Here is a 24,915-nt window from a genome sequence, read left to right as displayed (position 1 = left end):
ACCCCCGAGATGATGGACGTATTCCAGATCTGTTGTAATGTGGGGGCCACAAAATCAGCTAAGGTGCACCAGAGTTTAGATGGACACGGGTCGTCCGGTGAACCAGACTTGCAGCGGTTTAGTTCTTGCCTAACCGCACTCAGGGGTATCGCCTGGAATTGAGCTAAGGTTTCACCCATCACCTCTTTGATGGCTAGGTCCGTTTTCACCGTTTTTTTCTCTGGCCCAAAGGACTCATAGACTTGTTTGATTTTTTGATCAAAGAACTCAGAGATGTTTTCGCACAGAGTAGTTGACGGGGAGACCTCCCTCTCAATACATTTAGGTTTGAAAAAGGACTGTACCACCTTAAAGATCTGTTTGCTCGACTGCTCTGCCTGCTAGATAGAATCCGCGTAAAACTGTTTTTTTGCCTTTCTAATAGCCTTCTGTAATTTTTTGGATGCTTCCTTATATCTGTTTTTTTCTAAGGGCCCGTAATTTACCCTCCACAGTCTCTCCAGCCCCTTGCAGGCTGCTTTCTCCACCCTGAGAAGCCCACCCTGGGAAGCAAGCTTCCCTCTCTCACAGAACAGGTACATCGGGGCATCAGCAGTGCAAGCTTCCCTCACTCACAGAATAGATACATCAGGGCATCAGCAGTGCAAGCTTCCCTCACTCACAGAATAGGTAGATCAGGGAATCAGCAGGGCATGTTTCCTGGCTCTCAGAACAGATACAGCGCAGGCAATAGTATTGTAAGCGTCCTTTACATACAGAACAGGCAATGACAGGCAGCAATATATTCTTCCCATACACACAAAACTACTAGTTTACTGGCCTGACCAGCAATGTTATGGTAAGGCCAGTAAAAGCATTGAGAAAGGAGCAAAAGTTGGTATTTTTCAGCCTTTGAAACAAAAATTAAAATACAAATACAGGAAGAAAACACTTTAGAAAGTATTTTAGAAATGTTTCTGAGATTCCTAAAAGGTTTAAAAAAGCGAACTTCCAGAATTGGCAAAAATAACACATAGGATTTTACAGAAACCCATCTACATGCTCCAGTTTTGCACTTACAGATTCTGGAAATATAACAACAAGACGCGTAAATGGTTTCACCCCCAGAGGTAAATCACAAGCAGCAGAAGAACCAGTTCTCTGCTCTGAGCCTGTAACATGATCTCAGAAGTCCCAACGCAGACAGAGAGGGGCAGACGCACAGACACACCCACTTCACAGAGAGAGAGAGAAATGAAACTTAAGTTTACTTCCTGCATTTCTGAATCATGGCGGCAGCAGCTCAGCTCGAGGACCTCCAGGAACAGGCCATTTGTTCCATCTGTTTGGAATATTTTACTGATCCAGTGATGATCGATTGTGGACACAACTTCTGCCGCTCCTGTATAACTCAGAGCTGGGAGGGAAGAGATGGAAACCTCCCCTGTCCTGAGTGCAGAGCAATATCTTCTGGGAAAAGCCTCAGACACAACAGACAACTGAGGAACGTGGTGGAAATTGCAAAACAGGTTAATCTACACCCAGTGAAGCCCCAAGACGAGAATATGTGTGAGAAACATGAAGAAAAACTGAAGCTGTTCTGTGCAGAGGATCAGAGGATGATATGTGTGGTCTGCCGGGAGTCCAAAGAGCATAAAACTCACTCAACAAGTCCTGTAGAGGAGGCAGCAGAGGAGTACAAGGTATGTGCGTAGGCATTCATGGATTCCAAAGTCCCAGTGTGAGCTCCATTGAGGAACCTGCAGAGGAGCACAAGGTGTGTGTGTGGGTGTTCTGAAAGGACAAGTGAAGGTCACAGGGTATGTCTGGAAATTCAGGGATGACAAAGTCCCTCCGTGAGCCCCATCAGGGAGGCAGCCTGAGAGCGGGAGCTCTGTGTATAGGAAGCTGCAGAAGAGCATAAGGCATGTGTGTGGGTGATCAGGATTCACAAGTGAATACACTACTGGAGTCCCATAGAAGATGCAGTGTGTCTTGGTATGCAGGGATCAAAGACACCCTGCGGGTCCCACATACATGGTTGTCCAAGAGCATAAGGTATGTGAGTGGGAGTTTAGAGTTCACTAAGGAAGACAGACAATGATTCCCACAAAGGAATTTAAATCAGATTTTAGGGATCACAGGTTAGCCGCGCCTCCTAGAAGAGGGCAAGGGACCTCTGTGATTATTCATGGATCACCGTTCACTCTGTGGGTCTCCTTCGATCCCTGGAAGAGACCTCTGTGATCATTCAGGGATCACAGTTCACTCTGTGGGTCTCCGCGGGTCCCAGGAGAAGGGACCTCTGTGATCATTCAGGGATCACTGTTCACACTGTGGGTCTCTGCAAGTCCCAGGAGAAGGGACCTCTGTGATCATTCAGGGATCACCGTTCACTCTGTGGGTCTCTGCGGGTCCCTGGAAGGGACCTCTGTGATCATTCAGGGATCACCGTTCACTCTGTGGGTCTCCGCGGGTCCCTGGAGAAGGGACCTTGGTGATCATTCAGGGATCACAGTTCACTGGGTGGGTCTCCATGGCTCCCTGGAGAAGGGACCTCTGTGATCATGCAGGGATCACAGTTCACTCTGGGGGCCCCATGGGTCCCTGGAGAAGGGACCTCTGTGATCATTCAGGGATCACAGTTCACTATGTGGGTCTTCGTGGGTTCCTGGAGAAGGGATCACAGTTCACGCTGTGGGTCTCCATGGGTCCATAGAGAAGGGACATCAGTGATCATTCAGGGATCACAGTTCACTCTGTGGGTCTCCGGGGGTTATGTTATGTTATGTTATGTTATAATGGCTTTTGTAGAGCGCACGGCTACTCAAAAAGAGTGTCCCGGCGCTTTTTAAAAAGGAGGGCTGCGGTCTACTAACATAACACATTAAAAGAGAAATTATCACAGATAAAAAAGAACAGAACAAGCAAAAGGCCTACTGGGTGAACAGCCAGGTTTTGAGGCCTTTTCTAAAAGCTAGTAAGCTGGTAGCTCCCCGAAGTATAAGAGGCAGAGAATTCCAAACCTGTGGCGCCAGTAGTCCAAAGGAACGACCTCCCCGGCGCGCTCTCTTCACTCGTGGGACAGTCGCTAAAAACAGGGATTCTGACCTCAGAGAACGAGCCGGCCGGTAAAAGGCAAGTCTCTTTTGGAGGTACTTAGCTCCCGTCGCATGAAGGGCCTTGTATGTCAAGGTCAAAGCCTTAAAGGCAATCCGCTTGCGGATTGGGAGCCAATGCAGGGTCTGCAGTAAGCCCGCTGCACTAGCACGTCTGTTCAGGCCAAAAATCGCTCTCGCCGCCGCATTCTGCACCACTTGGAGCCGCTGTAGCAGGTACTCTGGCAGACCCAGGTACAGAACGTTTGAATAATCTAACCTAAAGCCTATCAGGGCCTGCACAGTCAGCTTCCTGTGCTCCTCCGACAAGAGGGGAAGAAACCTCCGCAGCATCCTAAGGGGATCACTGAAATAATATCGAGGGACAAAATATCGACTTGCCAAAATATCGTGGACAAAATATCGACAGTCAAAATATCGAGTTTGTATCTACAAACAGGTAAGTACAAAAATATCGAGTACAAAATATCGTTAACAATAATATAGATGTAAAAAATATCGACTTTATTAAAAACAGTGTTAAATTAAATTAATATAAAATTTTAATTACTAAAATATACTTAAAACTACTTAAATTAAATTATAATAATTAAATATTAAATGAAAATAATAAAAATAATTTTTTACTATCTTATTTGTTGACCCTGAACCCTAAAAATACCCCTTTACCCAAAAACCCAAAACTGACCCTGAACCCTAAAAATACCCCTTTACCCAAAAACCCAAAACTGACCCTGAACCCTAAAAATACCCCATTACCCAAAAACTGAAAACTGACCCTGAACCCTAAAAATGCCCCTTTACCCAAAAACTGAAAACTGACCCTGAACCCTAAAAATATCCCTTTACCCATGAACTGAAAACTGACCCTGAACCCTAAAAATACCCCTTTACCCATGAACTGAAAACTGACCCTGAACCCTAAAAATACCCCTTTACCCAAAAACTGAAAACTGACCCTGAACCCTAAAAATGCCCCTTTACCCAAAAACTGAAAACTGACCCTGAACCCCAAAAATACCCCTTTACACTAAAACTGAAAACTGACCCTGAACCCTAAAAATGCTCCTTTACCCAAAATGTATCAATATTATTTAATTACCAATTAATTATTAATTAACAATAACAATAAAGTAAATATATTAGAACATTAGCTGTAATTATTTTAATAATTAATATTATTTTTTCCAAATTAATTACTTAAAAATAACACAAAATTATATATATTAAACATTTACTCTAATTAATGTAATTAACTAATTACAATTAATTAATTAACAATTAATTACTAATACAAAATATGTTCAAAATTATATTAATTAATTAACTAATTAATATTAATTAATTATCAATTAATTATTAATTAAAAATATTAACAAACATATATTAATTAATTAATTATTATTAAATAACTTCCCACCCTATTCCCCTATAAACCCACAACCCGGTACAGAATTACATTACGCAATTATTATAAAAACAAAATTCATTTAATAAAATATTTTATAACATTAATACACACTATTCACACATATTATTACATAAAAATACACTATAACATATTATATATTATTAAAAATTCGATATTTTTGCTATCTATATTTTATACAGTCGATATTACTTCACTTACCTGAAAAACGATATTTTTGTAGTCGATATTATGTCCAGTCGATATTTTGTCCAGTCTATATTTAAAACTCGATATTATGTCCAGTCGATATTTTGGAGTCAATATTTTGTCTGTACACCATCCTAAGGAGGCCGAAGCAGGTGCCCGACAACCCCAGGATCTGGGACTTCATAGTCAGCCCCTTGTCCATCTTGACCCCCAAGTTCTTAGCCATTTGGGATGAACAAGTGGGGGGGAACATACCAGTAGGCCACCATGCCTGCCAGTCTGGCTCCGTGTCACACCCAAAGAAGAGTACCTCGGACTTATCGGAATTGCACTTGAGGCTGTTCAGTTGGAACCATTGGAACACAGCCCCAAGGCAATCCCGGATACTCTCCCCATCAAAGTCTCCTCCTCTCTTGCACGAGAAGAGGAGCTGGGTGTCGTCTGCATAGGATACGATCCGGGCCCCAAACGACTCCGCCAACGCCGCCAAAGGGGTCATGAAGATATTAAAGAGGGTCGGACTCAAGATAGAGCCCTGAGGGACCCCCACTCCCAGAGGCGGCATCACGGCGGAATCTGGCGAGGCCCAGACCGTTTGCCGGCGGCCGGCTAGAAAGGACGAAAACCAGCTGAGCACCGTCCCCCGTAGTCCAATCTCACTGAGACTTGTGAGCAGGCCATCATGGGGGACGGTGTCGAAGGCCGCCGACAAATCCAGCATCACCAGCATGGCTTTACCCCCAGTGTCCAGAACCCCTTTGATGGTTTCTGAGACCTCGAGGAGCGCAGTCTCCGTGCTGAGATTTGGGCGAAAGCCCGACTGGGTGGCATGCAGAATCTCATTCGTCTCTAGAAAATTGGACAGCACCGTCTGCACGTGCTTTTCTACAATTTTCGTGAGAGCAGGCAGCAGGGAGATAGGCCGGTAGTTGACTGAGGCCTTTGGATCCAGACCAGGCTTCTTGAGCAGCGGGATGACCATTGCCTGCTTCCAAGCCTGCGGAACCACTCCCTGGCTCAGCGAGAGATCCAGTAACGGGTTAGCCAGCGGATTAATCACCTCGGCCAATTTCGCCAGAATTTTAGCAGGGCACGGGTCCAAGGGCGAGCCTGATTTCAAGTTGCCCATAAGTGCTAAAGAAGCGGGCGCAGATATAGGTGGGAACACGCCCAGCGTCACACCTGGCGAGGCAGGGGGCGATCGGTTGGCCTCAGAATTAATCAGCCCCGCGGGTACAGCCGATGGAAAAGAATCCTGTATGAGTTGGATCTTGCTAGTAAAGAAACTAGCCAGATCAGAGACCCAGGAATCAGAGGGCCTCTCCTCAGAGATGTTGGACCGTGGAGATATAAATTCTCTAACTATAGAGAAAATCTCCTTGCAGGAGTTGGAGGCAGCTTCTATCCTCCCTGCTAGGTAGGCCTTCTTGCCCAGGCGAATATTCCTGGAAGGGATCTCTGTAATCAGGGGATCACCGGTATTCCTGGAAGGGATCTCTGTAATCAATCAGGGATCACCGTTCACTCTGTGGTTCACCGCGGGTACCTGGAAGGGACCTCTGTGATCATTCAGGGATCACTGTTCACTCTGTGGGTCTCCGCGGGTCCCTAGAGAAGGGACCTCTGTGATCACTCAAGGATCACCGTTCACTCTGTGGGTCTCCACGGGTCCCTGGAGAAGGGACCTCTGTGATCATTCAGGGATCACCGTTCACTCTGTGGGTCTCGGCGGGTCCCTGAAGGGACATCTGTGATCATTCAGTGTTATATTTGGGGGTCTCTAGTTGGTACAGGTAGGTACTTGTGACAAATAGGGACCCTTGCCTCTATTCAGGGTAAGGGGGTACACTCCTAAAATGACCCTTGCTCATCCCCTTTGTAGCTTGGCAAGAGCAGACAGGCTTATCTCAGAGGCAGTGTGTGAAGCATTTATGACCACATACAGTGACCCAGTGACAACACTACAGATGGACACCACACAAGGTTTTATATAAAAAAATAAGTATTCTTTATATAGACTTACCACAAGACCACAAAAACAAAAATCCACAATACTATTACTTTAAAATGGTTATTTTAGCTTAAGTTCAGTTTAGTTCTTCAGATGCAACACTTTGCGTCAATGTCCCTCACGGTGCGTTGCGCTTCCACAACAAGCAATGTTGCAGCGATGGAAATGCAGTGAAGTTTGGGTGCAAAGAAATAAAGATGATGCTCTCTCCTTGATGCAACACGCTTCCTGGTGATGCGGCGGCGTCTGCTGCAATATCGGTTCTCTTCTCCAGCGTGGCGAGATACTTTACTTGATGCGAGCCACGACTGGCCCTACGACAAGCTTCCCAGGGATGCGTCAGAGTCTGCTGCGACGTTGACCCTCTCTTCTGCGATACGGGTTGCTTCCACAACGATGGGAGCGGCGACAGGCCCTGCGACACTCCCCCCGGTGATGCGGCGGCACCTGCTGTGACGTCGATCCTCTTCTCCGGTGATGAGCCGCCACAGGCCCTGTGACACGCTTCTCAGAGATGCGGCGGAGTCTGCTGCGACGTCGATCCTTTTCTCTGGCAACACGCTTCCCGGTGATGCATCACCACTGCAATGTTAATTCTCTTCTCCGGTGATACGGGGAGCTTCGTGTTGCGAAGTGGCAGCAGCAGTTCGGCGACATGCTTCTCGATCTTGAGTTGTGCTTCCAGCTCCTTGAGACACGCAAATCCCCCACAAAGTACAGCACAGCTGCAGGCACTTCAGGAAGACTCTTGGGGAGCTGGTGCTTGAAGTCTGTTGTCCCTGAGACTTCAGCAGGAGGCAAGCTCTGTTGCAAGCCCTTGGAGATACTTCACAAGTTGAAAGTAAAGCACACAACGTTCTTTCTCCTTTCTTTGGCAATCAGACAGCCACTGCAGGCCTATCCCCCAAGCAGCACTTCAGCTTAGGGATATTCTCTACTCAGTTTCCTCTGGTTCCACTCCTCAGCAAAGGTTTCTTCTTGTGTGTCCAAAAGTGATCTAAATTCTTGGGATCAGGGTCCCAATACTTATACCCCAAAATCCGTTGTCCTCTGAAGGCAGAGGGGCCTGTGCCCAGTTCAAACCAGTTTTGGAGCACTCTGTGTACATGGCTCCTTCTTTCCTTTCACGGTGCAGGGCAGAAACATCAGACACCCCACAGGAGGTGGAGCCAGCATTCTGTAAGGCAAGTACAGCCTTGGAGCACTGGCACAGTGCCCAAAGCATCTAACACCAGCAAAAACACATGAGGCAACACCAAAAATGGAAGGGAGACCCACACCAATGGTGCCAGGTCTAACACGTGTCCTCTCCAGCTAAAATGTGGGAAGAACTACCCTAACTCCTGGGAGTTCTCATCACTAAGGCGGAAAAATCTGGACAGACCATCAGCGTTGGCGTGTTCTGTACCAGGGCGGTGTTCCACGGTAAAGTCCATCCGCTGTAGGGAAATGGACCACCTCAACAGCTTTAGAATCTCACCCCTCAGCTGCATTACCATTCTGAGGGGCCTGTGGTCTGTCTGACCCCGAAAGTGAGCCCCAAACAGGTATGGTCTGAGCTTCTTCAGTGCCCAAACCACAGTTAATGCCTCACGCTCAATAGCACTCCACCTCTGTTCCCATGGAAGTAACCTCCTACTGATGAAGGCTACTGGTTGATCTAGGCCCTCCTCATTCATCTGTGACAAAACAGCCCCCACACCATCCTCTGAAGCATCTGTTTGAATGATAAACTCTCTTGAGAAGTTGGGTGCCAGGAGCACATGGCAGCTTTCAGTTGCCTCAAAAGCTTTCTGACAGGTGTCAGACAAATTCACTTTCCTTGGCTGCTTCCTGGAAGTCAGCTCTGTCAAGGGTGCAACACTGTTGCTATACCCCTTGACAAAACTCCTGTAGTATCCTGTGAGTCCTAAAAAGGCTCTCACCTCTGTCTGGGTTTTGGGGGGGCTCCCAAGCCAGGATGGTTTCAATCATGGGTTGTAGGGGCGCCAACTGGCCGCTCCCAACTTGGTGTCCCAAGTACACCACAGAACTCTGCCCAATCTGGCACTTACTCGCAGGGGGCGCAGGTGTTCTTCCTAACTGGCACTGAACACTGCAATGTCATCCAGGTAGGCAGCACTGAACTCATCCAGTCCAACCAACACCTGGTTGACCAACCTCTGAAAGGTGGCAGGAGCAGTCTGCATCCCAAAGGGCATAACACAGAACTGGAAATGCCCCGCTGGTGTGGAGAATGCTGACCTCTCCTTTGCCCCATCAGTCAAGGCGATCTGCCAATACCCAGATGTCAAGTCAAACGTGCTGAGGTACAGTGCAGCCCCTAGCCGATCAATGAGCTCATCAGCTCTGGGGATGGGGTGCGAGTCAGTCTTAGTGACTGAATTAAGTCCTGGGTAGTCCACCCAGAACCGGACTTCGGGTGTGGCACCCGGCGCCGCAGGCTTTGCGACCATGACCACTGGGCTGGCACAAGGAGTGCAAGAGGACTCAATCACCCCTAGTGCAAGTATCTTTGAGACCTCCTCTTTGATGCAAGCTCTCACCCTGTCAGTTACCCTGTAAGACTTGTGCTTCACAGGTAAGCTGTCTCCTGTGTCCACATCATGGACGCACCAATCTGTGACACCAGGAACAAGGGAGAACAGGTCAGAAAACTGTCCCAGCAACTGGCAGCAGTCATTCTGTTGCCCAGGGGTCAGGGTGGAAGAGAGGTTAACACCATTCACTGACCCATCTTGCTCTGTGGCAGACAGGAGGTCAGGAAGAGACTCAGTCCCCTCCTCCATTCCGTCATCTGTTGCTAAGAGCATGCCCACTTCGGACCTCTCCAAGTGGGGCTTAAGGCTGTTGACATGCAGGACCCTCAAGGGGTTCCTGGGAGACCGCAAGTCTACCAAGTAGGTAACTGGACTCTTGTTCTCCACAACCTCAAATGGACCTGTCCACTTATCTTGGAGCGCGCAGGGCTCCACTGGGGCCATGACCCACACCTTCTGACCAGGTTGAAGCTCTACCAGAGTGGCATTCTGGTCATACCAGCGCTTCATCTCCTCCTGGCTCGCCTCCAGATTCACCTGAGCGAGTTGCCTGAAGCACCAGGTCTGTTTCCTGAAGGCCAGCATGTAGCTATACACATCCTGGGGAGGTTTCCTGGGAGATTGCTCCCAGCCTTCTTTGACCAGACTCAGAGGTCCTCTGACTGGGTGACTGTCCATAGAGAAGCTCAAAGGGACTGAACCCTAGAGATTTCTGTGGCACCTCACGGTATGCAAACAGTAGGCCTTGTAAGAGGACGCCCACTTACGCCCCATGGGTTCCTCAACACCCATTATCATGCCTTTCAGGGTTCGGTTGAACCTTTCAACCAACCCATTTCCTTGGGGGTGGTAAGGAATGCTGAACTTGTAAGTTAACCCACACTTCTGCAACAGGGGCTTCATATACTTAGAGATGAAGTTGCTTCCCCGGTCAGACACTACCACACGAGGGAATCCTATTTGTGAGAAAATCCCCATCAGTGCCCGTCCCACCACAGGGGCCGTCACTGTCCTCAGAGGTATGGCTTCCGGGTACCGGGTGGCATGGTCCACAAAGACTAGGATAAACCTGTCGTCCATGGCTGACTTGGGGTCCAGTGGCCCCACAGTGTCAATCCCCACCCGCTCAAAGGGGGTACTGACCACAGGGAATGGCTGGTTCCTCCCACTCTTTCTACTTGCCTGGCAAGTCTGGCAGGTCCTACAATGGGTTTCTGAATTCTTGCGCATTTGAGGCCAATGAAAGTGGGTGACAAGCCTTTCAAAGGTCTTGTCCTGCCCCAAATGTCCTGCCAATGGCACATCATGAGCCAGCCCCAGTAGGAAGACTCTGAAGCTCGGGGGTACCACCAGCACACAGGCTTAACCAGGCTCAGCAACCTTAGGCTCACTATACAGGAGACCATTCTCCCAGTAGATCCAATGTGATCCTGACTGATCACCTGCTGTCTGGCTTACAGCCTGTCGCCGCAAGCCCTCAAGAGAAGGGCATTCTCTCTGCTCTCCGCAGAATTCTTCCCTAGAGGGGCCTCCTTCCTGCTGCCAATGGGTCAACTCAGGCAGGTCCCCCAGTTCAGCTACTTGCTCCCCAGTAGGCTCCAGGGCATCCCCCTCAGGGTCTACCTCCTCCTGGGCCTTGGGAACTGCGGGCCGGTTTCCCATGCCTCCTGCCCCTTCCCTCTAAGGCAGGTTTCTGGGCCTCCCTCTCAGTCTCCAGGTCCTCTTGAGCACCCTACTGGCTGACATTGGCCGTGTGGTTACGCACATCCAGTAGGCAAACCCAACATCTTCAAGTGTGTAGTCTACTCCATCTTTTTCCAAGGGGAGCTCTCCAAATCGTTCCCCAACAAACAGTCAACAGGCGGGCCTTACAGCTACCTGAAGAGAACCAGAGACTCCCCACTCAAAGGAAACCTGAGCCATTGGACAATGTCTCTCTGTGTTGTCGGTGGCAACAACTCGGCAAAATGCATGAGGGAGAATCTGCTCTTGAGAACCAGGTGACACCTGACAGCTGTCACACTGGCTCCTGTATCCGAGGAGGAGCAGGGGACTACAGAGACCTTATCACAGGTCCCGTACCCTACGAACATTATCGTAACTAATTTAGATGCCAGTCATTATCCTGTGTACGCTGACCCCCCTTCGCCTTGCCGTTCCTTTAAGGGATCCAGGACAAATATATTTTTTTACTTCCTCAGCTCAACACTGTAGCTAACCTGGGAGACTCGAACAACCATTCCACTTGGAACTGTGCGCCAATTTTATTCAGGAATACTTTGGGGTCATTTTGCGATCATTATTCAACACCAGCTTCTCAGGTGCGATCACATCTAGGACTACAGTATTTGAAAGATTATCTATTGTATGCCCTGATGAAATTCCCTAGGCACGAAAGGGAATGAAACGCGTTGGCTGTGCCGTTGTATTTTAAAAGGAAAATAAAGAATACATTAAAGAAAAGAACAGAAGATTCACATACTTAATGAACTTTTTTGTGCTATTGACTTCATTGAGTGCACCTCTCTATTCTTTTGTACTATTGCTCTGACAGACATCCTTGGCAGCGGATGGTGAGAGTGGAAACAGACAAAGTTGATGTGCGAAACCTTGGTCAGCTGCTGTGTGCTTTGGTTTATTGTCTAACCACAGCCTCAGCATCACAACATGGATGCTGCTGCCCTGACACAAGTCTGACCTCCTGCTGCTGACCGAAACTTGGCAGAGGAGGCCTGGACAAAGGGTTTCCGGTCGCAGGGAAGTACTACACCACCCCAGACAGGAGATAGTGGATTGGAGCAGGGAGGGCTGAATGAAACTAGACACTGCCTGGAGCGCACAAGGAGTCCCCGGGCAAAATCCAGTCAAACTGGTTCTGGGGCTTTCCAGCCCCAGTCCTGGCACGAAACTGGACAAAGGGAAAGGGGTGTAACCAGCCCCTTCCTGGGTCCCACCCATAGGAGGGACCTAGCAGGTACTCCAGCCCCCAGATTTGGAATAAAGGTGGGAGCAGTGCCAATGCACATCAGATTATCCTGACTGAAACTTATGAAATGAAACTCTGGACCCTTCGACATCCTTCTCGACGTAGAAGACTAAAGAATTCCCCTTGTGGTCAAGGAGTGACCACCCTGTGCAAACAGGCACCATCCAGCGCCTCACCGTTTGCTTTGTGGCCCCACCCACCTTGGACATCAATCTCCTCCCCCAAGGCTACACTAGCCATCTGTTGGGGCGGAGCACCAGTGGGTGCTGTCTTTCAAAATAAGCGGCACCTGGAATCACTCACCTTATGACCCAGGTCCCCACATTTGTAACATTTCAGGGTCCCCTGTGGAACAGGACTACCTGTCAGGACCCCTTGCTTTCTCTCAGAGGGAGGCTGGGAACCTTTCCATTGGTTCCCTTGGGGACTACTTTGGGGACCTTTGCGGAACTCCTTTTGTTTACCCATGTCCCCCCCATTCTTCTGCTGGGGACCCTGCCCACGTTTGGCCGAGTCTCCCATGTGACCCTTGTGGACCTGGGCGCTCACCCAGCGGTTAGCCTCCTCAGCAAGCTTCCTAGGGTTAGTCAGCTTGCTATGAATCAGGTGCTAGCACAGCTCAGGAAAACAATTATTAGACAAGTGCTCCCATGCAATCAAATCAAAGAGACCTTGAAAATCATTAACTTTACAGCCCTTCACCCAACCATCCAATGATCTGCAAAATAAAGTGACATATTCCACCCAGGTACTGTTCTCTATCTCCTTACAAGACCTGAACCTCTGCCTATATAGAGTTCAGGGGTAAAACCATACCTAGATATTAATGCATCCGTCATGTGGCTGTATGAATTGTGGACTTCAGAAGGCAAGTCTAACAGTGTGTCCCGCCCCTCACTAAGGAACCTTCCTCACACCCCCACTCCCCAATCTCTCTCAGGGACCCGGAGGGAAGACATGGCTACCTCATAGGCTCTGAACCACTGCCCAATATCATCATTTTTATAAAACTCTTTCACCGCATCTTTAGGAATATAGGGCCCGATTCACAGAACTAACTTAAGACAAAATCCTAAACTTACTACCATTTTTGTACTCACAGAAGGCACTAACTCATTTTGGTATTCACAGAAGACACTTACTCATTTCGGTATTCACTGAAGTTAGGAGTCCTAACTTTAGGACTCCTATGTGCCTTCTGTGAATACCGAAAGACATGCGTGACTGGGGTATGAGAGTGCCTGATCTGTACCTAGCACTAGCTGTTGACACTCAAAAAGCTGATCTAATAGCATTTTAACATTTAATTTTTATTTTGCGCCGTCTCTTTACTTTTAATTACTGTGGTTGTTGCTACTTGGTGCTACTTACCGGTTGCACGCTGAGCCCCGCCCCGGCATTTCCCTGTTCCACCGCGGGTTAATTATCCCGATCGAAGTGGGGGGAAAGTCTGTTTCCGGGTAGGCGGTGATCTAGTGGTGCTGCTGGGACGGATATAAAACCACATAGAAGGTGGAGCACGCAGCGGACGCAACTGGGGTATGAGAGTGCCTGATCTGTACCTAGCGCTAGCTGTTAACACTCAAAAGCTGATCTAATAGCATTTTAACATGTAATTTGAATTTTGCGCCGTCTCTTTACTTTTAATTACTGTGGCTGTTGCTAATTGGTGCTACTTACCGGTTGCACGCTGAGCCCCGCTCCGGCATTTCCCCGTTCCACCGCGGCTTAATTATCCCGATCGAAGTGGAGGGAAAGTCTGTTTCCGGGTAGGCGGTGGTCTAGTGGTGCTGCTGGGACGGATATAAACCCACATAGAAGGCGGAGCGCGCAGCGACGCGCCGGAGTCGTGCCAGAGTTATGCCTGTCTGAACCCGTCCACGGCAGACCGCCGCCAGACTGCCGCCAGTACCCCCTTCACGCGGTAAAAACGCCCAATGGCCATTATTAAATATTCTCGATCAGAGCTTCTTTCCCTAAACACCTCCCATTCCTCCAGTAACAGGCACTTTCCGCTGCACGTACCGTTGCCCCTGCCTAACCACCTTATATGTTTGCATGGAAATGTGCTTTCCCTCCCTAAGCATGCTCTTGAAATATGGGCCCTACTGCACCAGGAATCACCAGATCTCTTCTTCATCAAGGAGACTTGGCTCCAAGAAACATCCTGCCCGGATTTAGCTATAGCTCTACCCACGGGTTACAGTATTCTAAGATTAGACAGGACGGCAAAGAGAGGAGGAGGTACAGCAATAGTCTATAAGTCATCCATAAAACTTTTGACCATTGATACGCAAATTACTGAATGGGGTGAATTCCTTATCTTTTCCCTAGACCTAAATAATAGAGAATCCTGGAAAGGAGCGCTTGTCTATAGACCACCAGAAAATAAAACCCACTTTGCGACTCAGCTATTGGAAATTTTGGCCCTGCATGTAAACATTTTTTGTTAATAGGAGATTTTAATTATCACATTGAACTGCGGCAAGATACACACACCTCTGAATTAATGGACAACATTAAGGCACCGGACATGATGTTACTAGAAACGGGTCCTACTCACAAGGCCGGACACACATTAGATTTCCTATGTACCAGGAAGTTCAGATTGTCGAACTCTATCCAATCCTATGGTCTGACCATATGATAATAAAGTTCAACAATAGAGTTAATGCGATTAAATCTGCCCACTCAAAGAAGGTAAAAATGAGCAGGCCCTGGAATAAAATCAACCCTGACTCCTTTGCTAGCGCTTTTTCCGCCCCCCCTTGTGACTCATAATACTGATCCAGACAAGGTGGTAAAGGACCTAGACAAAGCAATCAACCTGGCACTGGATCAAATTGCCCCAAAACAGCAAACTAAATGCCCAAATACAAGGTCCCCCTGGTTTACACCAGATTTAAAACTAGTGAAACAGGCTATGAGGTGCACCGAGCGTAAATGGTGTAAAACAAAGAATCCTATGGATAAACAGCAATATAAGTCGGCATACAAAGAATATATGAGCCAGATAGCCGCAGCGAAGAAAGTCTATCTAGGAACCAGAATTGAACTAGCTGGTAATTCGCATAAAGAACTATACTCCATAGTAAAGGAATTCTCTAATCCTTCTTCTTGCCAGCCACTTACCACCGAGTCCCAAGAGTGGGTCGTTAGGCTCTCCACCCATTTTAAGGACAAAATAGACGTAATTCATAAAGCCTTTTCCAGAGAGACGGAACCTCCGAATGCTAAGGACAATGACACAGGTCCACCTAATTCACCTACCCCTGAACTAACATCCCTGTCTAAATCCCTCTTTGAATTCCATACTCTTATGGAGGAAGAGGTCATTGATAAATTAAAGAAAGTAAAATCAGGTTCCCCAAGTGATCCTGTATCTGCCCAGATCTTGGCAAAAATAGCCCCGGCCATGCTGACTGAAATAACGGCAATTTTTAACCTATCAATAGCCCAAGCCATCTTTCCTGTATCTTGGAAAGAAGCAACTGTCAGACCCATTTTAAAAAAGAATAATGCTGACCCAGAGCAACCAGTAAATTATCGTCCTATCTCCCTTTTGCCACTTTTTTGCAAAATAATGGAGTCCTTAATTAATATCCAATTAACTAAACACCTAGAGGACAACATGCTACTGGACACTTCTCAATCGGGCTTTAGAGCTTGCCACAGCACCGAGACCACCCTTCTGGAAGTAGTGGATAACATCCGGCTGGCCTTGGATGCTAAGCAATCTGCCATCTTGATTCTATTAGACCTGTCGGCGGCTTTCGACACCATCTCTCATAGTGTCCTGCTAAAACGGCTGGATGAGATTGGTGTTGGAGGTCAAGCACACAGATGGATACAGAGCTATCTGACAGGGAGGCGGTCAATGGTTAAAATTGGTTCTTTCTCCTCGCCTTATGTGGAAAATGATAAAGGTGTCCCGCAGGGTTCAATTTTAAGCCCAACTTTATTTAATGTTATTTATCACCTTTGGCCAAGGTAATCAAAGCCTACGGCTTTGATACAGTATCCTACGCCGATGATACCCAGATTCTGATAACCTTAGGCCCCAACCAGTTAGATGCCAAAGTGAGATTCCAACAGTGTTATGATCTCCATTCAAGAATGGCTGACCAACAACTATTTAATGTTAAATACTGGGAAAACAGAAATCTTGCTATTGGGTATGGCCAATAAAATCTGGACGGACGAATGGTGGCCAACGTCTTTAGGCCCTTGCCCAGCCCCAAAAACTCAGTTAGGAACTTGGGAGTCATTATCGATGACAAACTGTCCTTGTCCCCACACATAAATAAAGTGGGTCACACTAGCATTGGGCTAATGAGAAGCTCCAGAAATTTTTTCAAGTGGATTTCACTTGCTTCTCGGAAACCCCTTATTCAGGGCCTTATAATCAGTCGCCTTGACTATGGCAACGTGCTATTGGCTGATGTGAATGAAGGTTCTTTCACTAAGCTTCAGACCCTGCAAAATTCAGCAGCGAAGTTGATACTTGACCTTCCACCCCGCAGCCCCTCAGCCCCTTGCCTTAGGACACTCCACTGGCTCCCAATAAGAAAACGCATCAAATTTAAAATATGCTGCCTGGTGCATAAGTCTATAAATGGACAGGGACCCAAGTACCTGCAGAGAAAGCTTCAGGGTTACAGTCCGGGCAGGATCCTACGTTCATCCAATAAACATCTTCTAAAAGTCCCAAAGGTTAGGACATTCAGAAATGGGGATAGAAGCTTTTCTAAAATAGGCCCCACCACTTGGAACACCTTACCACTGTCTATCAGAACTGATCCCAACCACAAAACGTGTCGTATAAATCTTAAAACTTGGCTCTTTTAAATTGATAAAATCCCCCTGTCTGTCTATCTCTAGTCCAGCTCTCCGCAAGCGCTCTGAGACCGAACGGTGATAGATGCGCTATATAAAAATAAATACATAACACATAACAACATAAAATTAGGATATTTCTCAGTTTAGTAGTAGTAAAGTTAGGACTCCCAACCTTAGGACTCCTAAATGCCTTCTGTGAATACCGAAAGTCTTAAAATTAAGATTTTTCTCAGTTTAGGAGTCCTAAAGTTAGGACTCCTAACTTTACTACTACTAAACTGGAAAAATCCTAATTTTAAGACTTTCGGTATTCACAGAAGGCATTTAGGAGTCCTAAAGTTAGGAGTCCTATCCTTACTACTACTGAACTGAGAAAAATCCTAATTTTAAGACTTTCGGTATTCATAGAAGGCATTTAGGAGTCCTAAAGTTAGGAGTCCTAACTTTACTACTACTAAATTGAGAAAAATCCTAATTTTAAGACTTTCGGTATTCACCAAAGGCATTTAGGAGTCCTAAAGTTAGGAGTCCTATCTTTACTACTACCGAACTGAGAAAAATCCTAATTTTAAGACTTTGGGTACTGGACTTCATAGTCAGCCCCTTGTCCATCTTGACCCCCAAGTTCTTAGCCATTTGGGATGAACAAGTGGGGGGGAACATACCAGTAGGCCACCATGCCTGCCAGTCTGGCTCCGTGTCACACCCAAAGAAGAGTACCTCGGACTTATCGGAATTGCACTTGAGGCTGTTCAGTTGGAACCATTGGAACACAGCCCCAAGGCAATCCCGGATACTCTCCCCATCAAAGTCTCCTCCTCTCTTGCACGAGAAGAGGAGCTGGGTGTCGTCTGCATAGGATACGATCCGGGCCCCAAACGACTCCGCCAACGCCGCCAAAGGGGTCATGAAGATATTAAAGAGGGTCGGACTCAAGATAGATCCCTGGAAGGGACCTCTGTGATCATTCAGGGATCACTGTTCACTCTGTGGGTCTCCGCGGGTCCCTAGAGAAGGGACCTCTGTGATCACTCAAGGATCACCGTTCACTCTGTGGGTCTCAGCGGGTCCCTGAAGGGACATCTGTGATCATTCAGTGTTATATTTGGGGGTCTCTAGTTGGTACAGGTAGGTACTTGTGACAAATAGGGACCCTTGCCTCTATTCAGGGTAAGGGGGTACACTCCTAAAATGACCCCTGCTCATCCCCTTGTAGCTTGGCAAGAGCAGACAGGCTTATCTCAGAGGCAGTGTGTGAAGCATTTATGACCACATACAGTAACCCAGTGACAACACTACAGATGGACACCAAACAAGGTTTTATATAAAAAAATAAGTATTCTTTATATAGACTTACCACAAGACCACAAAAACAAAAATCCACAATACTATTACATTAAAATGGTTATTTTAGCTTAAGTTCAGTTTAGTTCTTCAGATGCAACACTTTGCGTCAATGTCCCTCACGGTGCGTTGCGCTTCCACAACAAGCAATGTTGCAGCGATGGAAATGCAGTGAAGTTTGGGTGCAAAGAAATAAAGATGATGCTCTCTCCTTGATGCAACACGCTTCCTGGTGATGCAGCGGCGTCTGCTGCAATATCGGTTCTCTTCTCCAGCGTGGCGAGATACTTTACTTGATGCGAGCCACGACTGGCCCTACGACAAGCTTCCCAGGGATGCGTCAGAGTCTGCTGCGACGTTGACCCTCTCTTCTGCGATACGGGTTGCTTCCACAACGATGGGAGCGGCGACAGGCCCTGCGACACTCCCCCCGGTGATGCGGCGGCACCTGCTGTGACGTCGATCCTCTTCTCCGGTGATGAGCCGCCACAGGCCCTGTGACACGCTTCTCAGAGATGCGGCGGAGTCTGCTGCGACGTCGATCCTTTTCTCTGGCAACACGCTTCCCGGTGATGCATCACCACTGCAATGTTAATTCTCTTCTCCGGTGATACGGGGAGCTTCGTGTTGCGAAGTGGCAGCAGCAGTTCGGCGACATGCTTCTCGATCTTGAGTTGTGCTTCCAGCTCCTTGAGACACGCAAATCCCCCACAAAGTACAGCACAGCTGCAGGCACTTCAGGAAGACTCTTGGGGAGCTGGTGCTTGAAGTCTGTTGTCCCTGAGACTTCAGCAGGAGGCAAGCTCTGTTGCAAGCCCTTGGAGATACTTCACAAGTTGAAAGTAAAGCACACAACGTTCTTTCTCCTTTCTTTGGCAATCAGACAGCCACTGCAGGCCTATCCCCCAAGCAGCACTTCAGCTTAGGGATATTCCCTACTCAGTTTCCTCTGGTTCCACTCCTCAGCAAAGGTTTCTTCTTGTGTGTCCAAAAGTGATCTAAATTCTTGGGATCAGGGTCCCAATTCTTATACCCCAAAATCCGTTGTCCTCTGAAGGCAGAGGGGCCTGTGCCCAGTTCAAACCAGTTTTGGAGCACTCTGTGTACATGGCTCCTTCTTTCCTTTCACGGTGCAGGGCAGAAACACCAGACACCCCACAGGAGGTGGAGCCAGCATTCTGTAAGGCAAGTACAGCCTTGGAGCACTGGCACAGTGCCCAAAGCATCTAACACCAGCAAAAACACATGAGGCAACACCAAAAATGGAAGGGAGACCCACACCAATGGTGCCAGGTCTAACACGTGTCCTCTCCAGCTAAAATGTGGGAAGAACTACCCTAACTCCTGGGAGTTCTCATCACTAAGGCGGAAAAATCTGGACAGACCATCAGCGTTGGCGTGTTCTGTACCAGGGCGGTGTTCCACGGTAAAGTCCATCCGCTGTAGGGAAATGGACCACCTCAACAGCTTTAGAATCTCACCCCTCAGCTGCATTACCATTCTGAGGGGCCTGTGGTCTGTCTGACCCCGAAAGTGAGCCCCAAACAGGTATGGTCTGAGCTTCTTCAGTGCCCAAACCACAGTTAATGCCTCACGCTCAATAGCACTCCACCTCTGTTCCCATGGAAGTAACCTCCTACTGATGAAGGCTACTGGTTGATCTAGGCCCTCCTCATTCATCTGTGACAAAACAGCCCCCACACCATCCTCTGAAGCATCTGTTTGAATGATAAACTCTCTTGAGAAGTTGGGTGCCAGGAGCACATGGCAGCTTTCAGTTGCCTCAAAAGCTTTCTGACAGGTGTCAGACCAATTCACTTTCCTTGGCTGCTTCCTGGAAGTCAGCTCTGTCAAGGGTGCAACACTGTTGCTATACCCCTTGACAAAACTCCTGTAGTACCCTGTGAGTCCTAAAAAGGCTCTCACCTCTGTCTGGGTTTTGGGGGGGCTCCCAAGCCAGGATGGTTTCAATCATGGGTTGTAGGGGCGCCAACTGGCCGCTCCCAACTTGGTGTCCCAAGTACACCACAGAACTCTGCCCAATCTGGCACTTACTCGCAGGGGGCGCAGGTGTTCTTCCTAACTGGCACTGAACACTGCAATGTCATCCAGGTAGGCAGCACTGAACTCATCCAGTCCAACCAACACCTGGTTGACCAACCTCTGAAAGGTGGCAGGAGCAGTCTGCATCCCAAAGGGCATAACACAGAACTGGAAATGCCCCGCTGGTGTGGAGAATGCTGACCTCTCCTTTGCCCCATCAGTCAAGGCGATCTGCCAATACCCAGATGTCAAGTCAAACGTGCTGAGGTACAGTGCAGCCCCTAGCCGATCAATGAGCTCATCAGCTCTGGGGATGGGGTGCGAGTCAGTCTTAGTGACTGAATTAAGTCCTGGGTAGTCCACCCAGAACCGGACTTCGGGTGTGGCACCCGGCGCCGCAGGCTATGCGACCATGACCACTGGGCTGGCACAAGGAGTGCAAGAGGACTCAATCACCCCTAGTGCAAGTATCTTTGAGACCTCCTCTTTGATGCAAGCTCTCACCCTGTCAGTTACCCTGTAAGACTTGTGCTTCACAGGTAAGCTGTCTCCTGTGTCCACATCATGGACGCACCAATCTGTGACACCAGGAACAAGGGAGAACAGGTCAGAAAACTGTCCCAGCAACTGGCAGCAGTCATTCTGTTGCCCAGGGGTCAGGGTGGAAGAGAGGTTAACACCATTCACTGACCCATCTTGCTCTGTGGCAGACAGGAGGTCAGGAAGAGACTCAGTCCCCTCCTCCATTCCGTCATCTGTTGCTAAGAGCATGCCCACTTCGGACCTCTCCAAGTGGGGCTTAAGGCTGTTGACATGCAGGACCCTCAAGGGGTTCCTGGGAGACCGCAAGTCTACCAAGTAGGTAACTGGACTCTTGTGCTCCACAACCTCAAATGGACCTGTCCACTTATCTTGGAGCGCGCAGGGCTCCACTGGGGCCATGACCCACACCTTCTGACCAGATTGAAGCTCTACCAGAGTGGCATTCTGGTCATACCAGCGCTTCATCTCCTCCTGGCTCGCCTCCAGATTCACCTGAGCGAGTTGCCTGAAGCACCAGGTCTGTTTCCTGAAGGCCAGCATGTAGCTATACACATCCTGGGGAGGTTTCCTGGGAGATTGCTCCCAGCCTTCTTTGACCAGACTCAGAGGTCCTCTGACTGGGTGACTGTCCATAGAGAAGCTCAAAGGGACTGAACCCTAGAGATTTCTGTGGCACCTCACGGTATGCAAACAGTAGGCCTTGTAAGAGGACGCCCACTTACGCCCCATGGGTTCCTCAACACCCATTATCATGCCTTTCAGGGTTCGGTTAAACCTTTCAACCAACCCATTTCCTTGGGGGTGGTAAGGAATGCTGAACTTGTAAGTTAACCCACACTTCTGCAACAGGGACTTCATATACTTAGAGATGAAGTTGCTTCCCCGGTCAGACACTACCACACGAGGGAATCCTATTTGTGAGAAAATCCCCATCAGTGCCCGTCCCACCACAGGGGCCGTCACTGTCCTCAGAGGTATGGCTTCCGGGTACCGGGTGGCATGGTCCACAAAGACTAGGATAAACCTGTCGTCCATGGCTGACTTGGGGTCCAGTGGCCCCACAGTGTCAATCCCCACCCGCTCAAAGGGGGTACTGACCACAGGGAATGGCTGGTTCCTCCCACTCTTTCTACTTGCCTGGCAAGTCTGGCAGGTCCTACAATGGGTTTCTGAATTCTTGCGCATTTGAGGCCAATGAAAGTGGGTGACAAGCCTTTCAAAGGTCTTGTCCTGCCCCAAATGTCCTGCCAATGGCACATCATGAGCCAGCCCCAGTAGGAAGACTCTGAAGCTCGGGGGTACCACCAGCACACAGGCTTAACCAGGCTCAGCAACCTTAGGCTCACTATACAGGAGACCATTCTCCCAGTAGATCCAATGTGATCCTGACTGATCACCTGCTGTCTGGCTTACAGCCTGTCGCCGCAAGCCCTCAAGAGAAGGGCATTCTCTCTGCTCTCCGCAGAATTCTTCCCTAGAGGGGCCTCCTTCCTGCTGCCAATGGGTCAACTCAGGCAGGTCCCCCAGTTCAGCTACTTGCTCCCCAGTAGGCTCCAGGGCATCCCCCTCAGGGTCTACCTCCTCCTGGGCCTTGGGAACTGCGGGCCGGTTTCCCATGCCTCCTGCCCCTTCCCTCTAAGGCAGGTTTCTGGGCCTCCCTCTCAGTCTCCAGGTCCTCTTGAGCACCCTACTGGCTGACATTGGCCGTGTGGTTACGCACATCCAGTAGGCAAACCCAACATCTTCAAGTGTGTAGTCTACTCCATCTTTTTCCAAGGGGAGCTCTCCAAATCGTTCCCCAACAAACAGTCAACAGGCATGGCGGGCCTTACAGCTACCTGAAGAGAACCAGAGACCCCCCACTCAAAGGAAACCTGAGCCATTGGACAATGTCTCTCTGTGTTGTCGGTGGCAACAACTCGGCAAAATGCATGAGGGAGAATCTGCTCTTGAGAACCAGGTGACACCTGACAGCTGTCACACTGGCTCCTGTATCCGAGGAGGAGCAGGGGACTACAGAGACCTTATCACAGGTCCCGTACCCTACGAACATTATTGTAACTAATTTAGATGCCAGTCATTATCCTGTGTACGCTGACCCCCCTTCGCCTTGCCGTTCCTTTAAGGGATCCAGGACAAATATATTTTTTTACTTCCTCAGCTCAACACTGTAGCTAACCTGGGAGACTCGAACAACCATTCCACTTGGAACTGTGCGCCAATTTTATTCAGGAATACTTTGGGGTCATTTTGCGATCATTATTCAACACCAGCTTCTCAGGTGCGATCACATCTAGGACTACAGTATTTGAAAGATTATCTATTATATGCCCTGATGAAATTCCCTAGGCACGAAAGGGAATGAAACGCGTTGGCTGTGCCGTTGTATTTTAAAAGGAAAATAAAGAATACATTAAAGAAAAGAACAGAAGATTCACATACTTAATGAACTTTTTTGTGCTATTGACTTCATTGAGTGCACCTCTCTATTCTTTTGTACTATTGCTCTGACAGACATCCTTGGCAGCGGATGGTGAGAGTGGAAACAGACAAAGTTGATGTGCGAAACCTTGGTCAGCTGCTGTGTGCTTTGGTTTATTGTCTAACCACAGCCTCAGCATCACAACATGGATGCTGCTGCCCTGACACAAGTCTGACCTTCTGCTGCTGACCGAAACTTGGCAGAGGAGGCCTGGACAAAGGGTTTCCGGTCGCAGGGAAGTACTACACCACCCCAGACAGGAGATAGTGGATTGGAGTAGGGAGTGCTGAATGAAACTAGACACTGCCTGGAGCGCACAAGGAGTCCCCGGGCAAAATCCAGTCAAACTGGTTCTGGGGCTTTCCAGCCCCAGTCCTGGCACGAAACTGGACAAAGGGAAAGAGGTGTAACCAGCCCCTTCCTGGGTCCCACCCATAGGAGGGACCTAGCAGGTACTCCAGCCCCCAGATTTGGAATAAAGGTGGGAGCAGTGCCAATGCACATCAGATTATCCTGACTGAAACTTATGAAATGAAACTCTGGACCCTTCGACATCCTTCTCGACGTAGAAGACTAAAGAATTCCCCTTGTGGTCAAGGAGTGACCACCCTGTGCAAACAGGCACCATCCAGCGCCTCACCGTTTGCTTTGTGGCCCCACCCACCTTGGACATCAATCTCCTCCCCCAAGGCTACACTAGCCATCTGTTGGGGCGGAGCACCAGTGGGTGCTGTCTTTCAAAATAAGCGGCACCTGGAATCACTCACCTTATGACCCAGGTCCCCACATTTGTAACATTTCAGGGTCCCCTGTGGAACAGGACTACCTGTCAGGACCCCTTGCTTTCTCTCAGAGGGAGGCTGGGAACCTTTCCATTGGTTCCCTTGGGGACTACTTTGGGGACCTTTGCGGAACTCCTTTTGTTTACCCTTGTCCCCCCCATTCTTCTGCTGGGGACCCTGCCCACGTTTGGCTGAGTCTCCCATGTGACCCTTCTGGACCTGGGCGCTCACCCAACGGTTAGCCTCCTCAGCAAGCTTCCTAGGGTTAGTCTGCTTGCTATGAATCAGGTGCTAGCACAGCTCAGGAAAACAATTATTAGACAAGTGTTCCCATGCAATCAAATCAAAGAGACCTTGAAAATCATTAACTTTACAGCCCTTCACCCAACCATCCAATGATCTGCAAAATAAAGTGACATATTCCACCCAGGTACTGTTCTCTATCTCCTTACAAGACCTGAACCTCTGCCTATATAGAGTTCAGGGGTAAAACCATACCTAGATATTAATGCATCCGTCATGTGGCTGTATGAATTGTGGACTTCAGAAGGCAAGTCTAACAGTGTGTCCCGCCCCTCACTAAGGAACCTTCCTCACACCCCCACTCCCCAATCTCTCTCAGGGACCCG

The 24,915-nt window shown here is 48.6% G+C and overlaps 1 protein-coding gene across 2 annotated transcripts in view; it reads left to right on the top strand.

The window, feature by feature from the left end:
* Nucleotides 1–1,265: 1,265 nt before the first annotated feature.
* The window catches only part of LOC147731764 (E3 ubiquitin-protein ligase TRIM39-like), a 241,729-nt gene continuing 218,079 nt past the window's right edge, over nt 1,266–24,915 (top strand). For both annotated transcript variants that reach the window (XM_086956890.1, XM_086956889.1), the window contains exon 1: nt 1,266–1,682. In XM_086956890.1, the coding sequence (XP_086813016.1) occupies nt 1,269–1,682 (414 nt within the window). In that variant the 5' untranslated portion in view covers nt 1,266–1,268. The remainder of the gene's footprint in view (nt 1,683–24,915) is intronic.

The sequence above is a fragment of the Lissotriton vulgaris genome, chromosome 2_1 (genome assembly GCF_964263255.1).
Source record: "Lissotriton vulgaris chromosome 2_1, aLisVul1.2, whole genome shotgun sequence".
NCBI lineage: Eukaryota > Metazoa > Chordata > Amphibia > Caudata > Salamandridae > Lissotriton > Lissotriton vulgaris.
The sequence above is the reverse complement of the archived record's forward strand: the minus strand, read 5'-3'. Positions and strand labels throughout refer to the sequence as shown.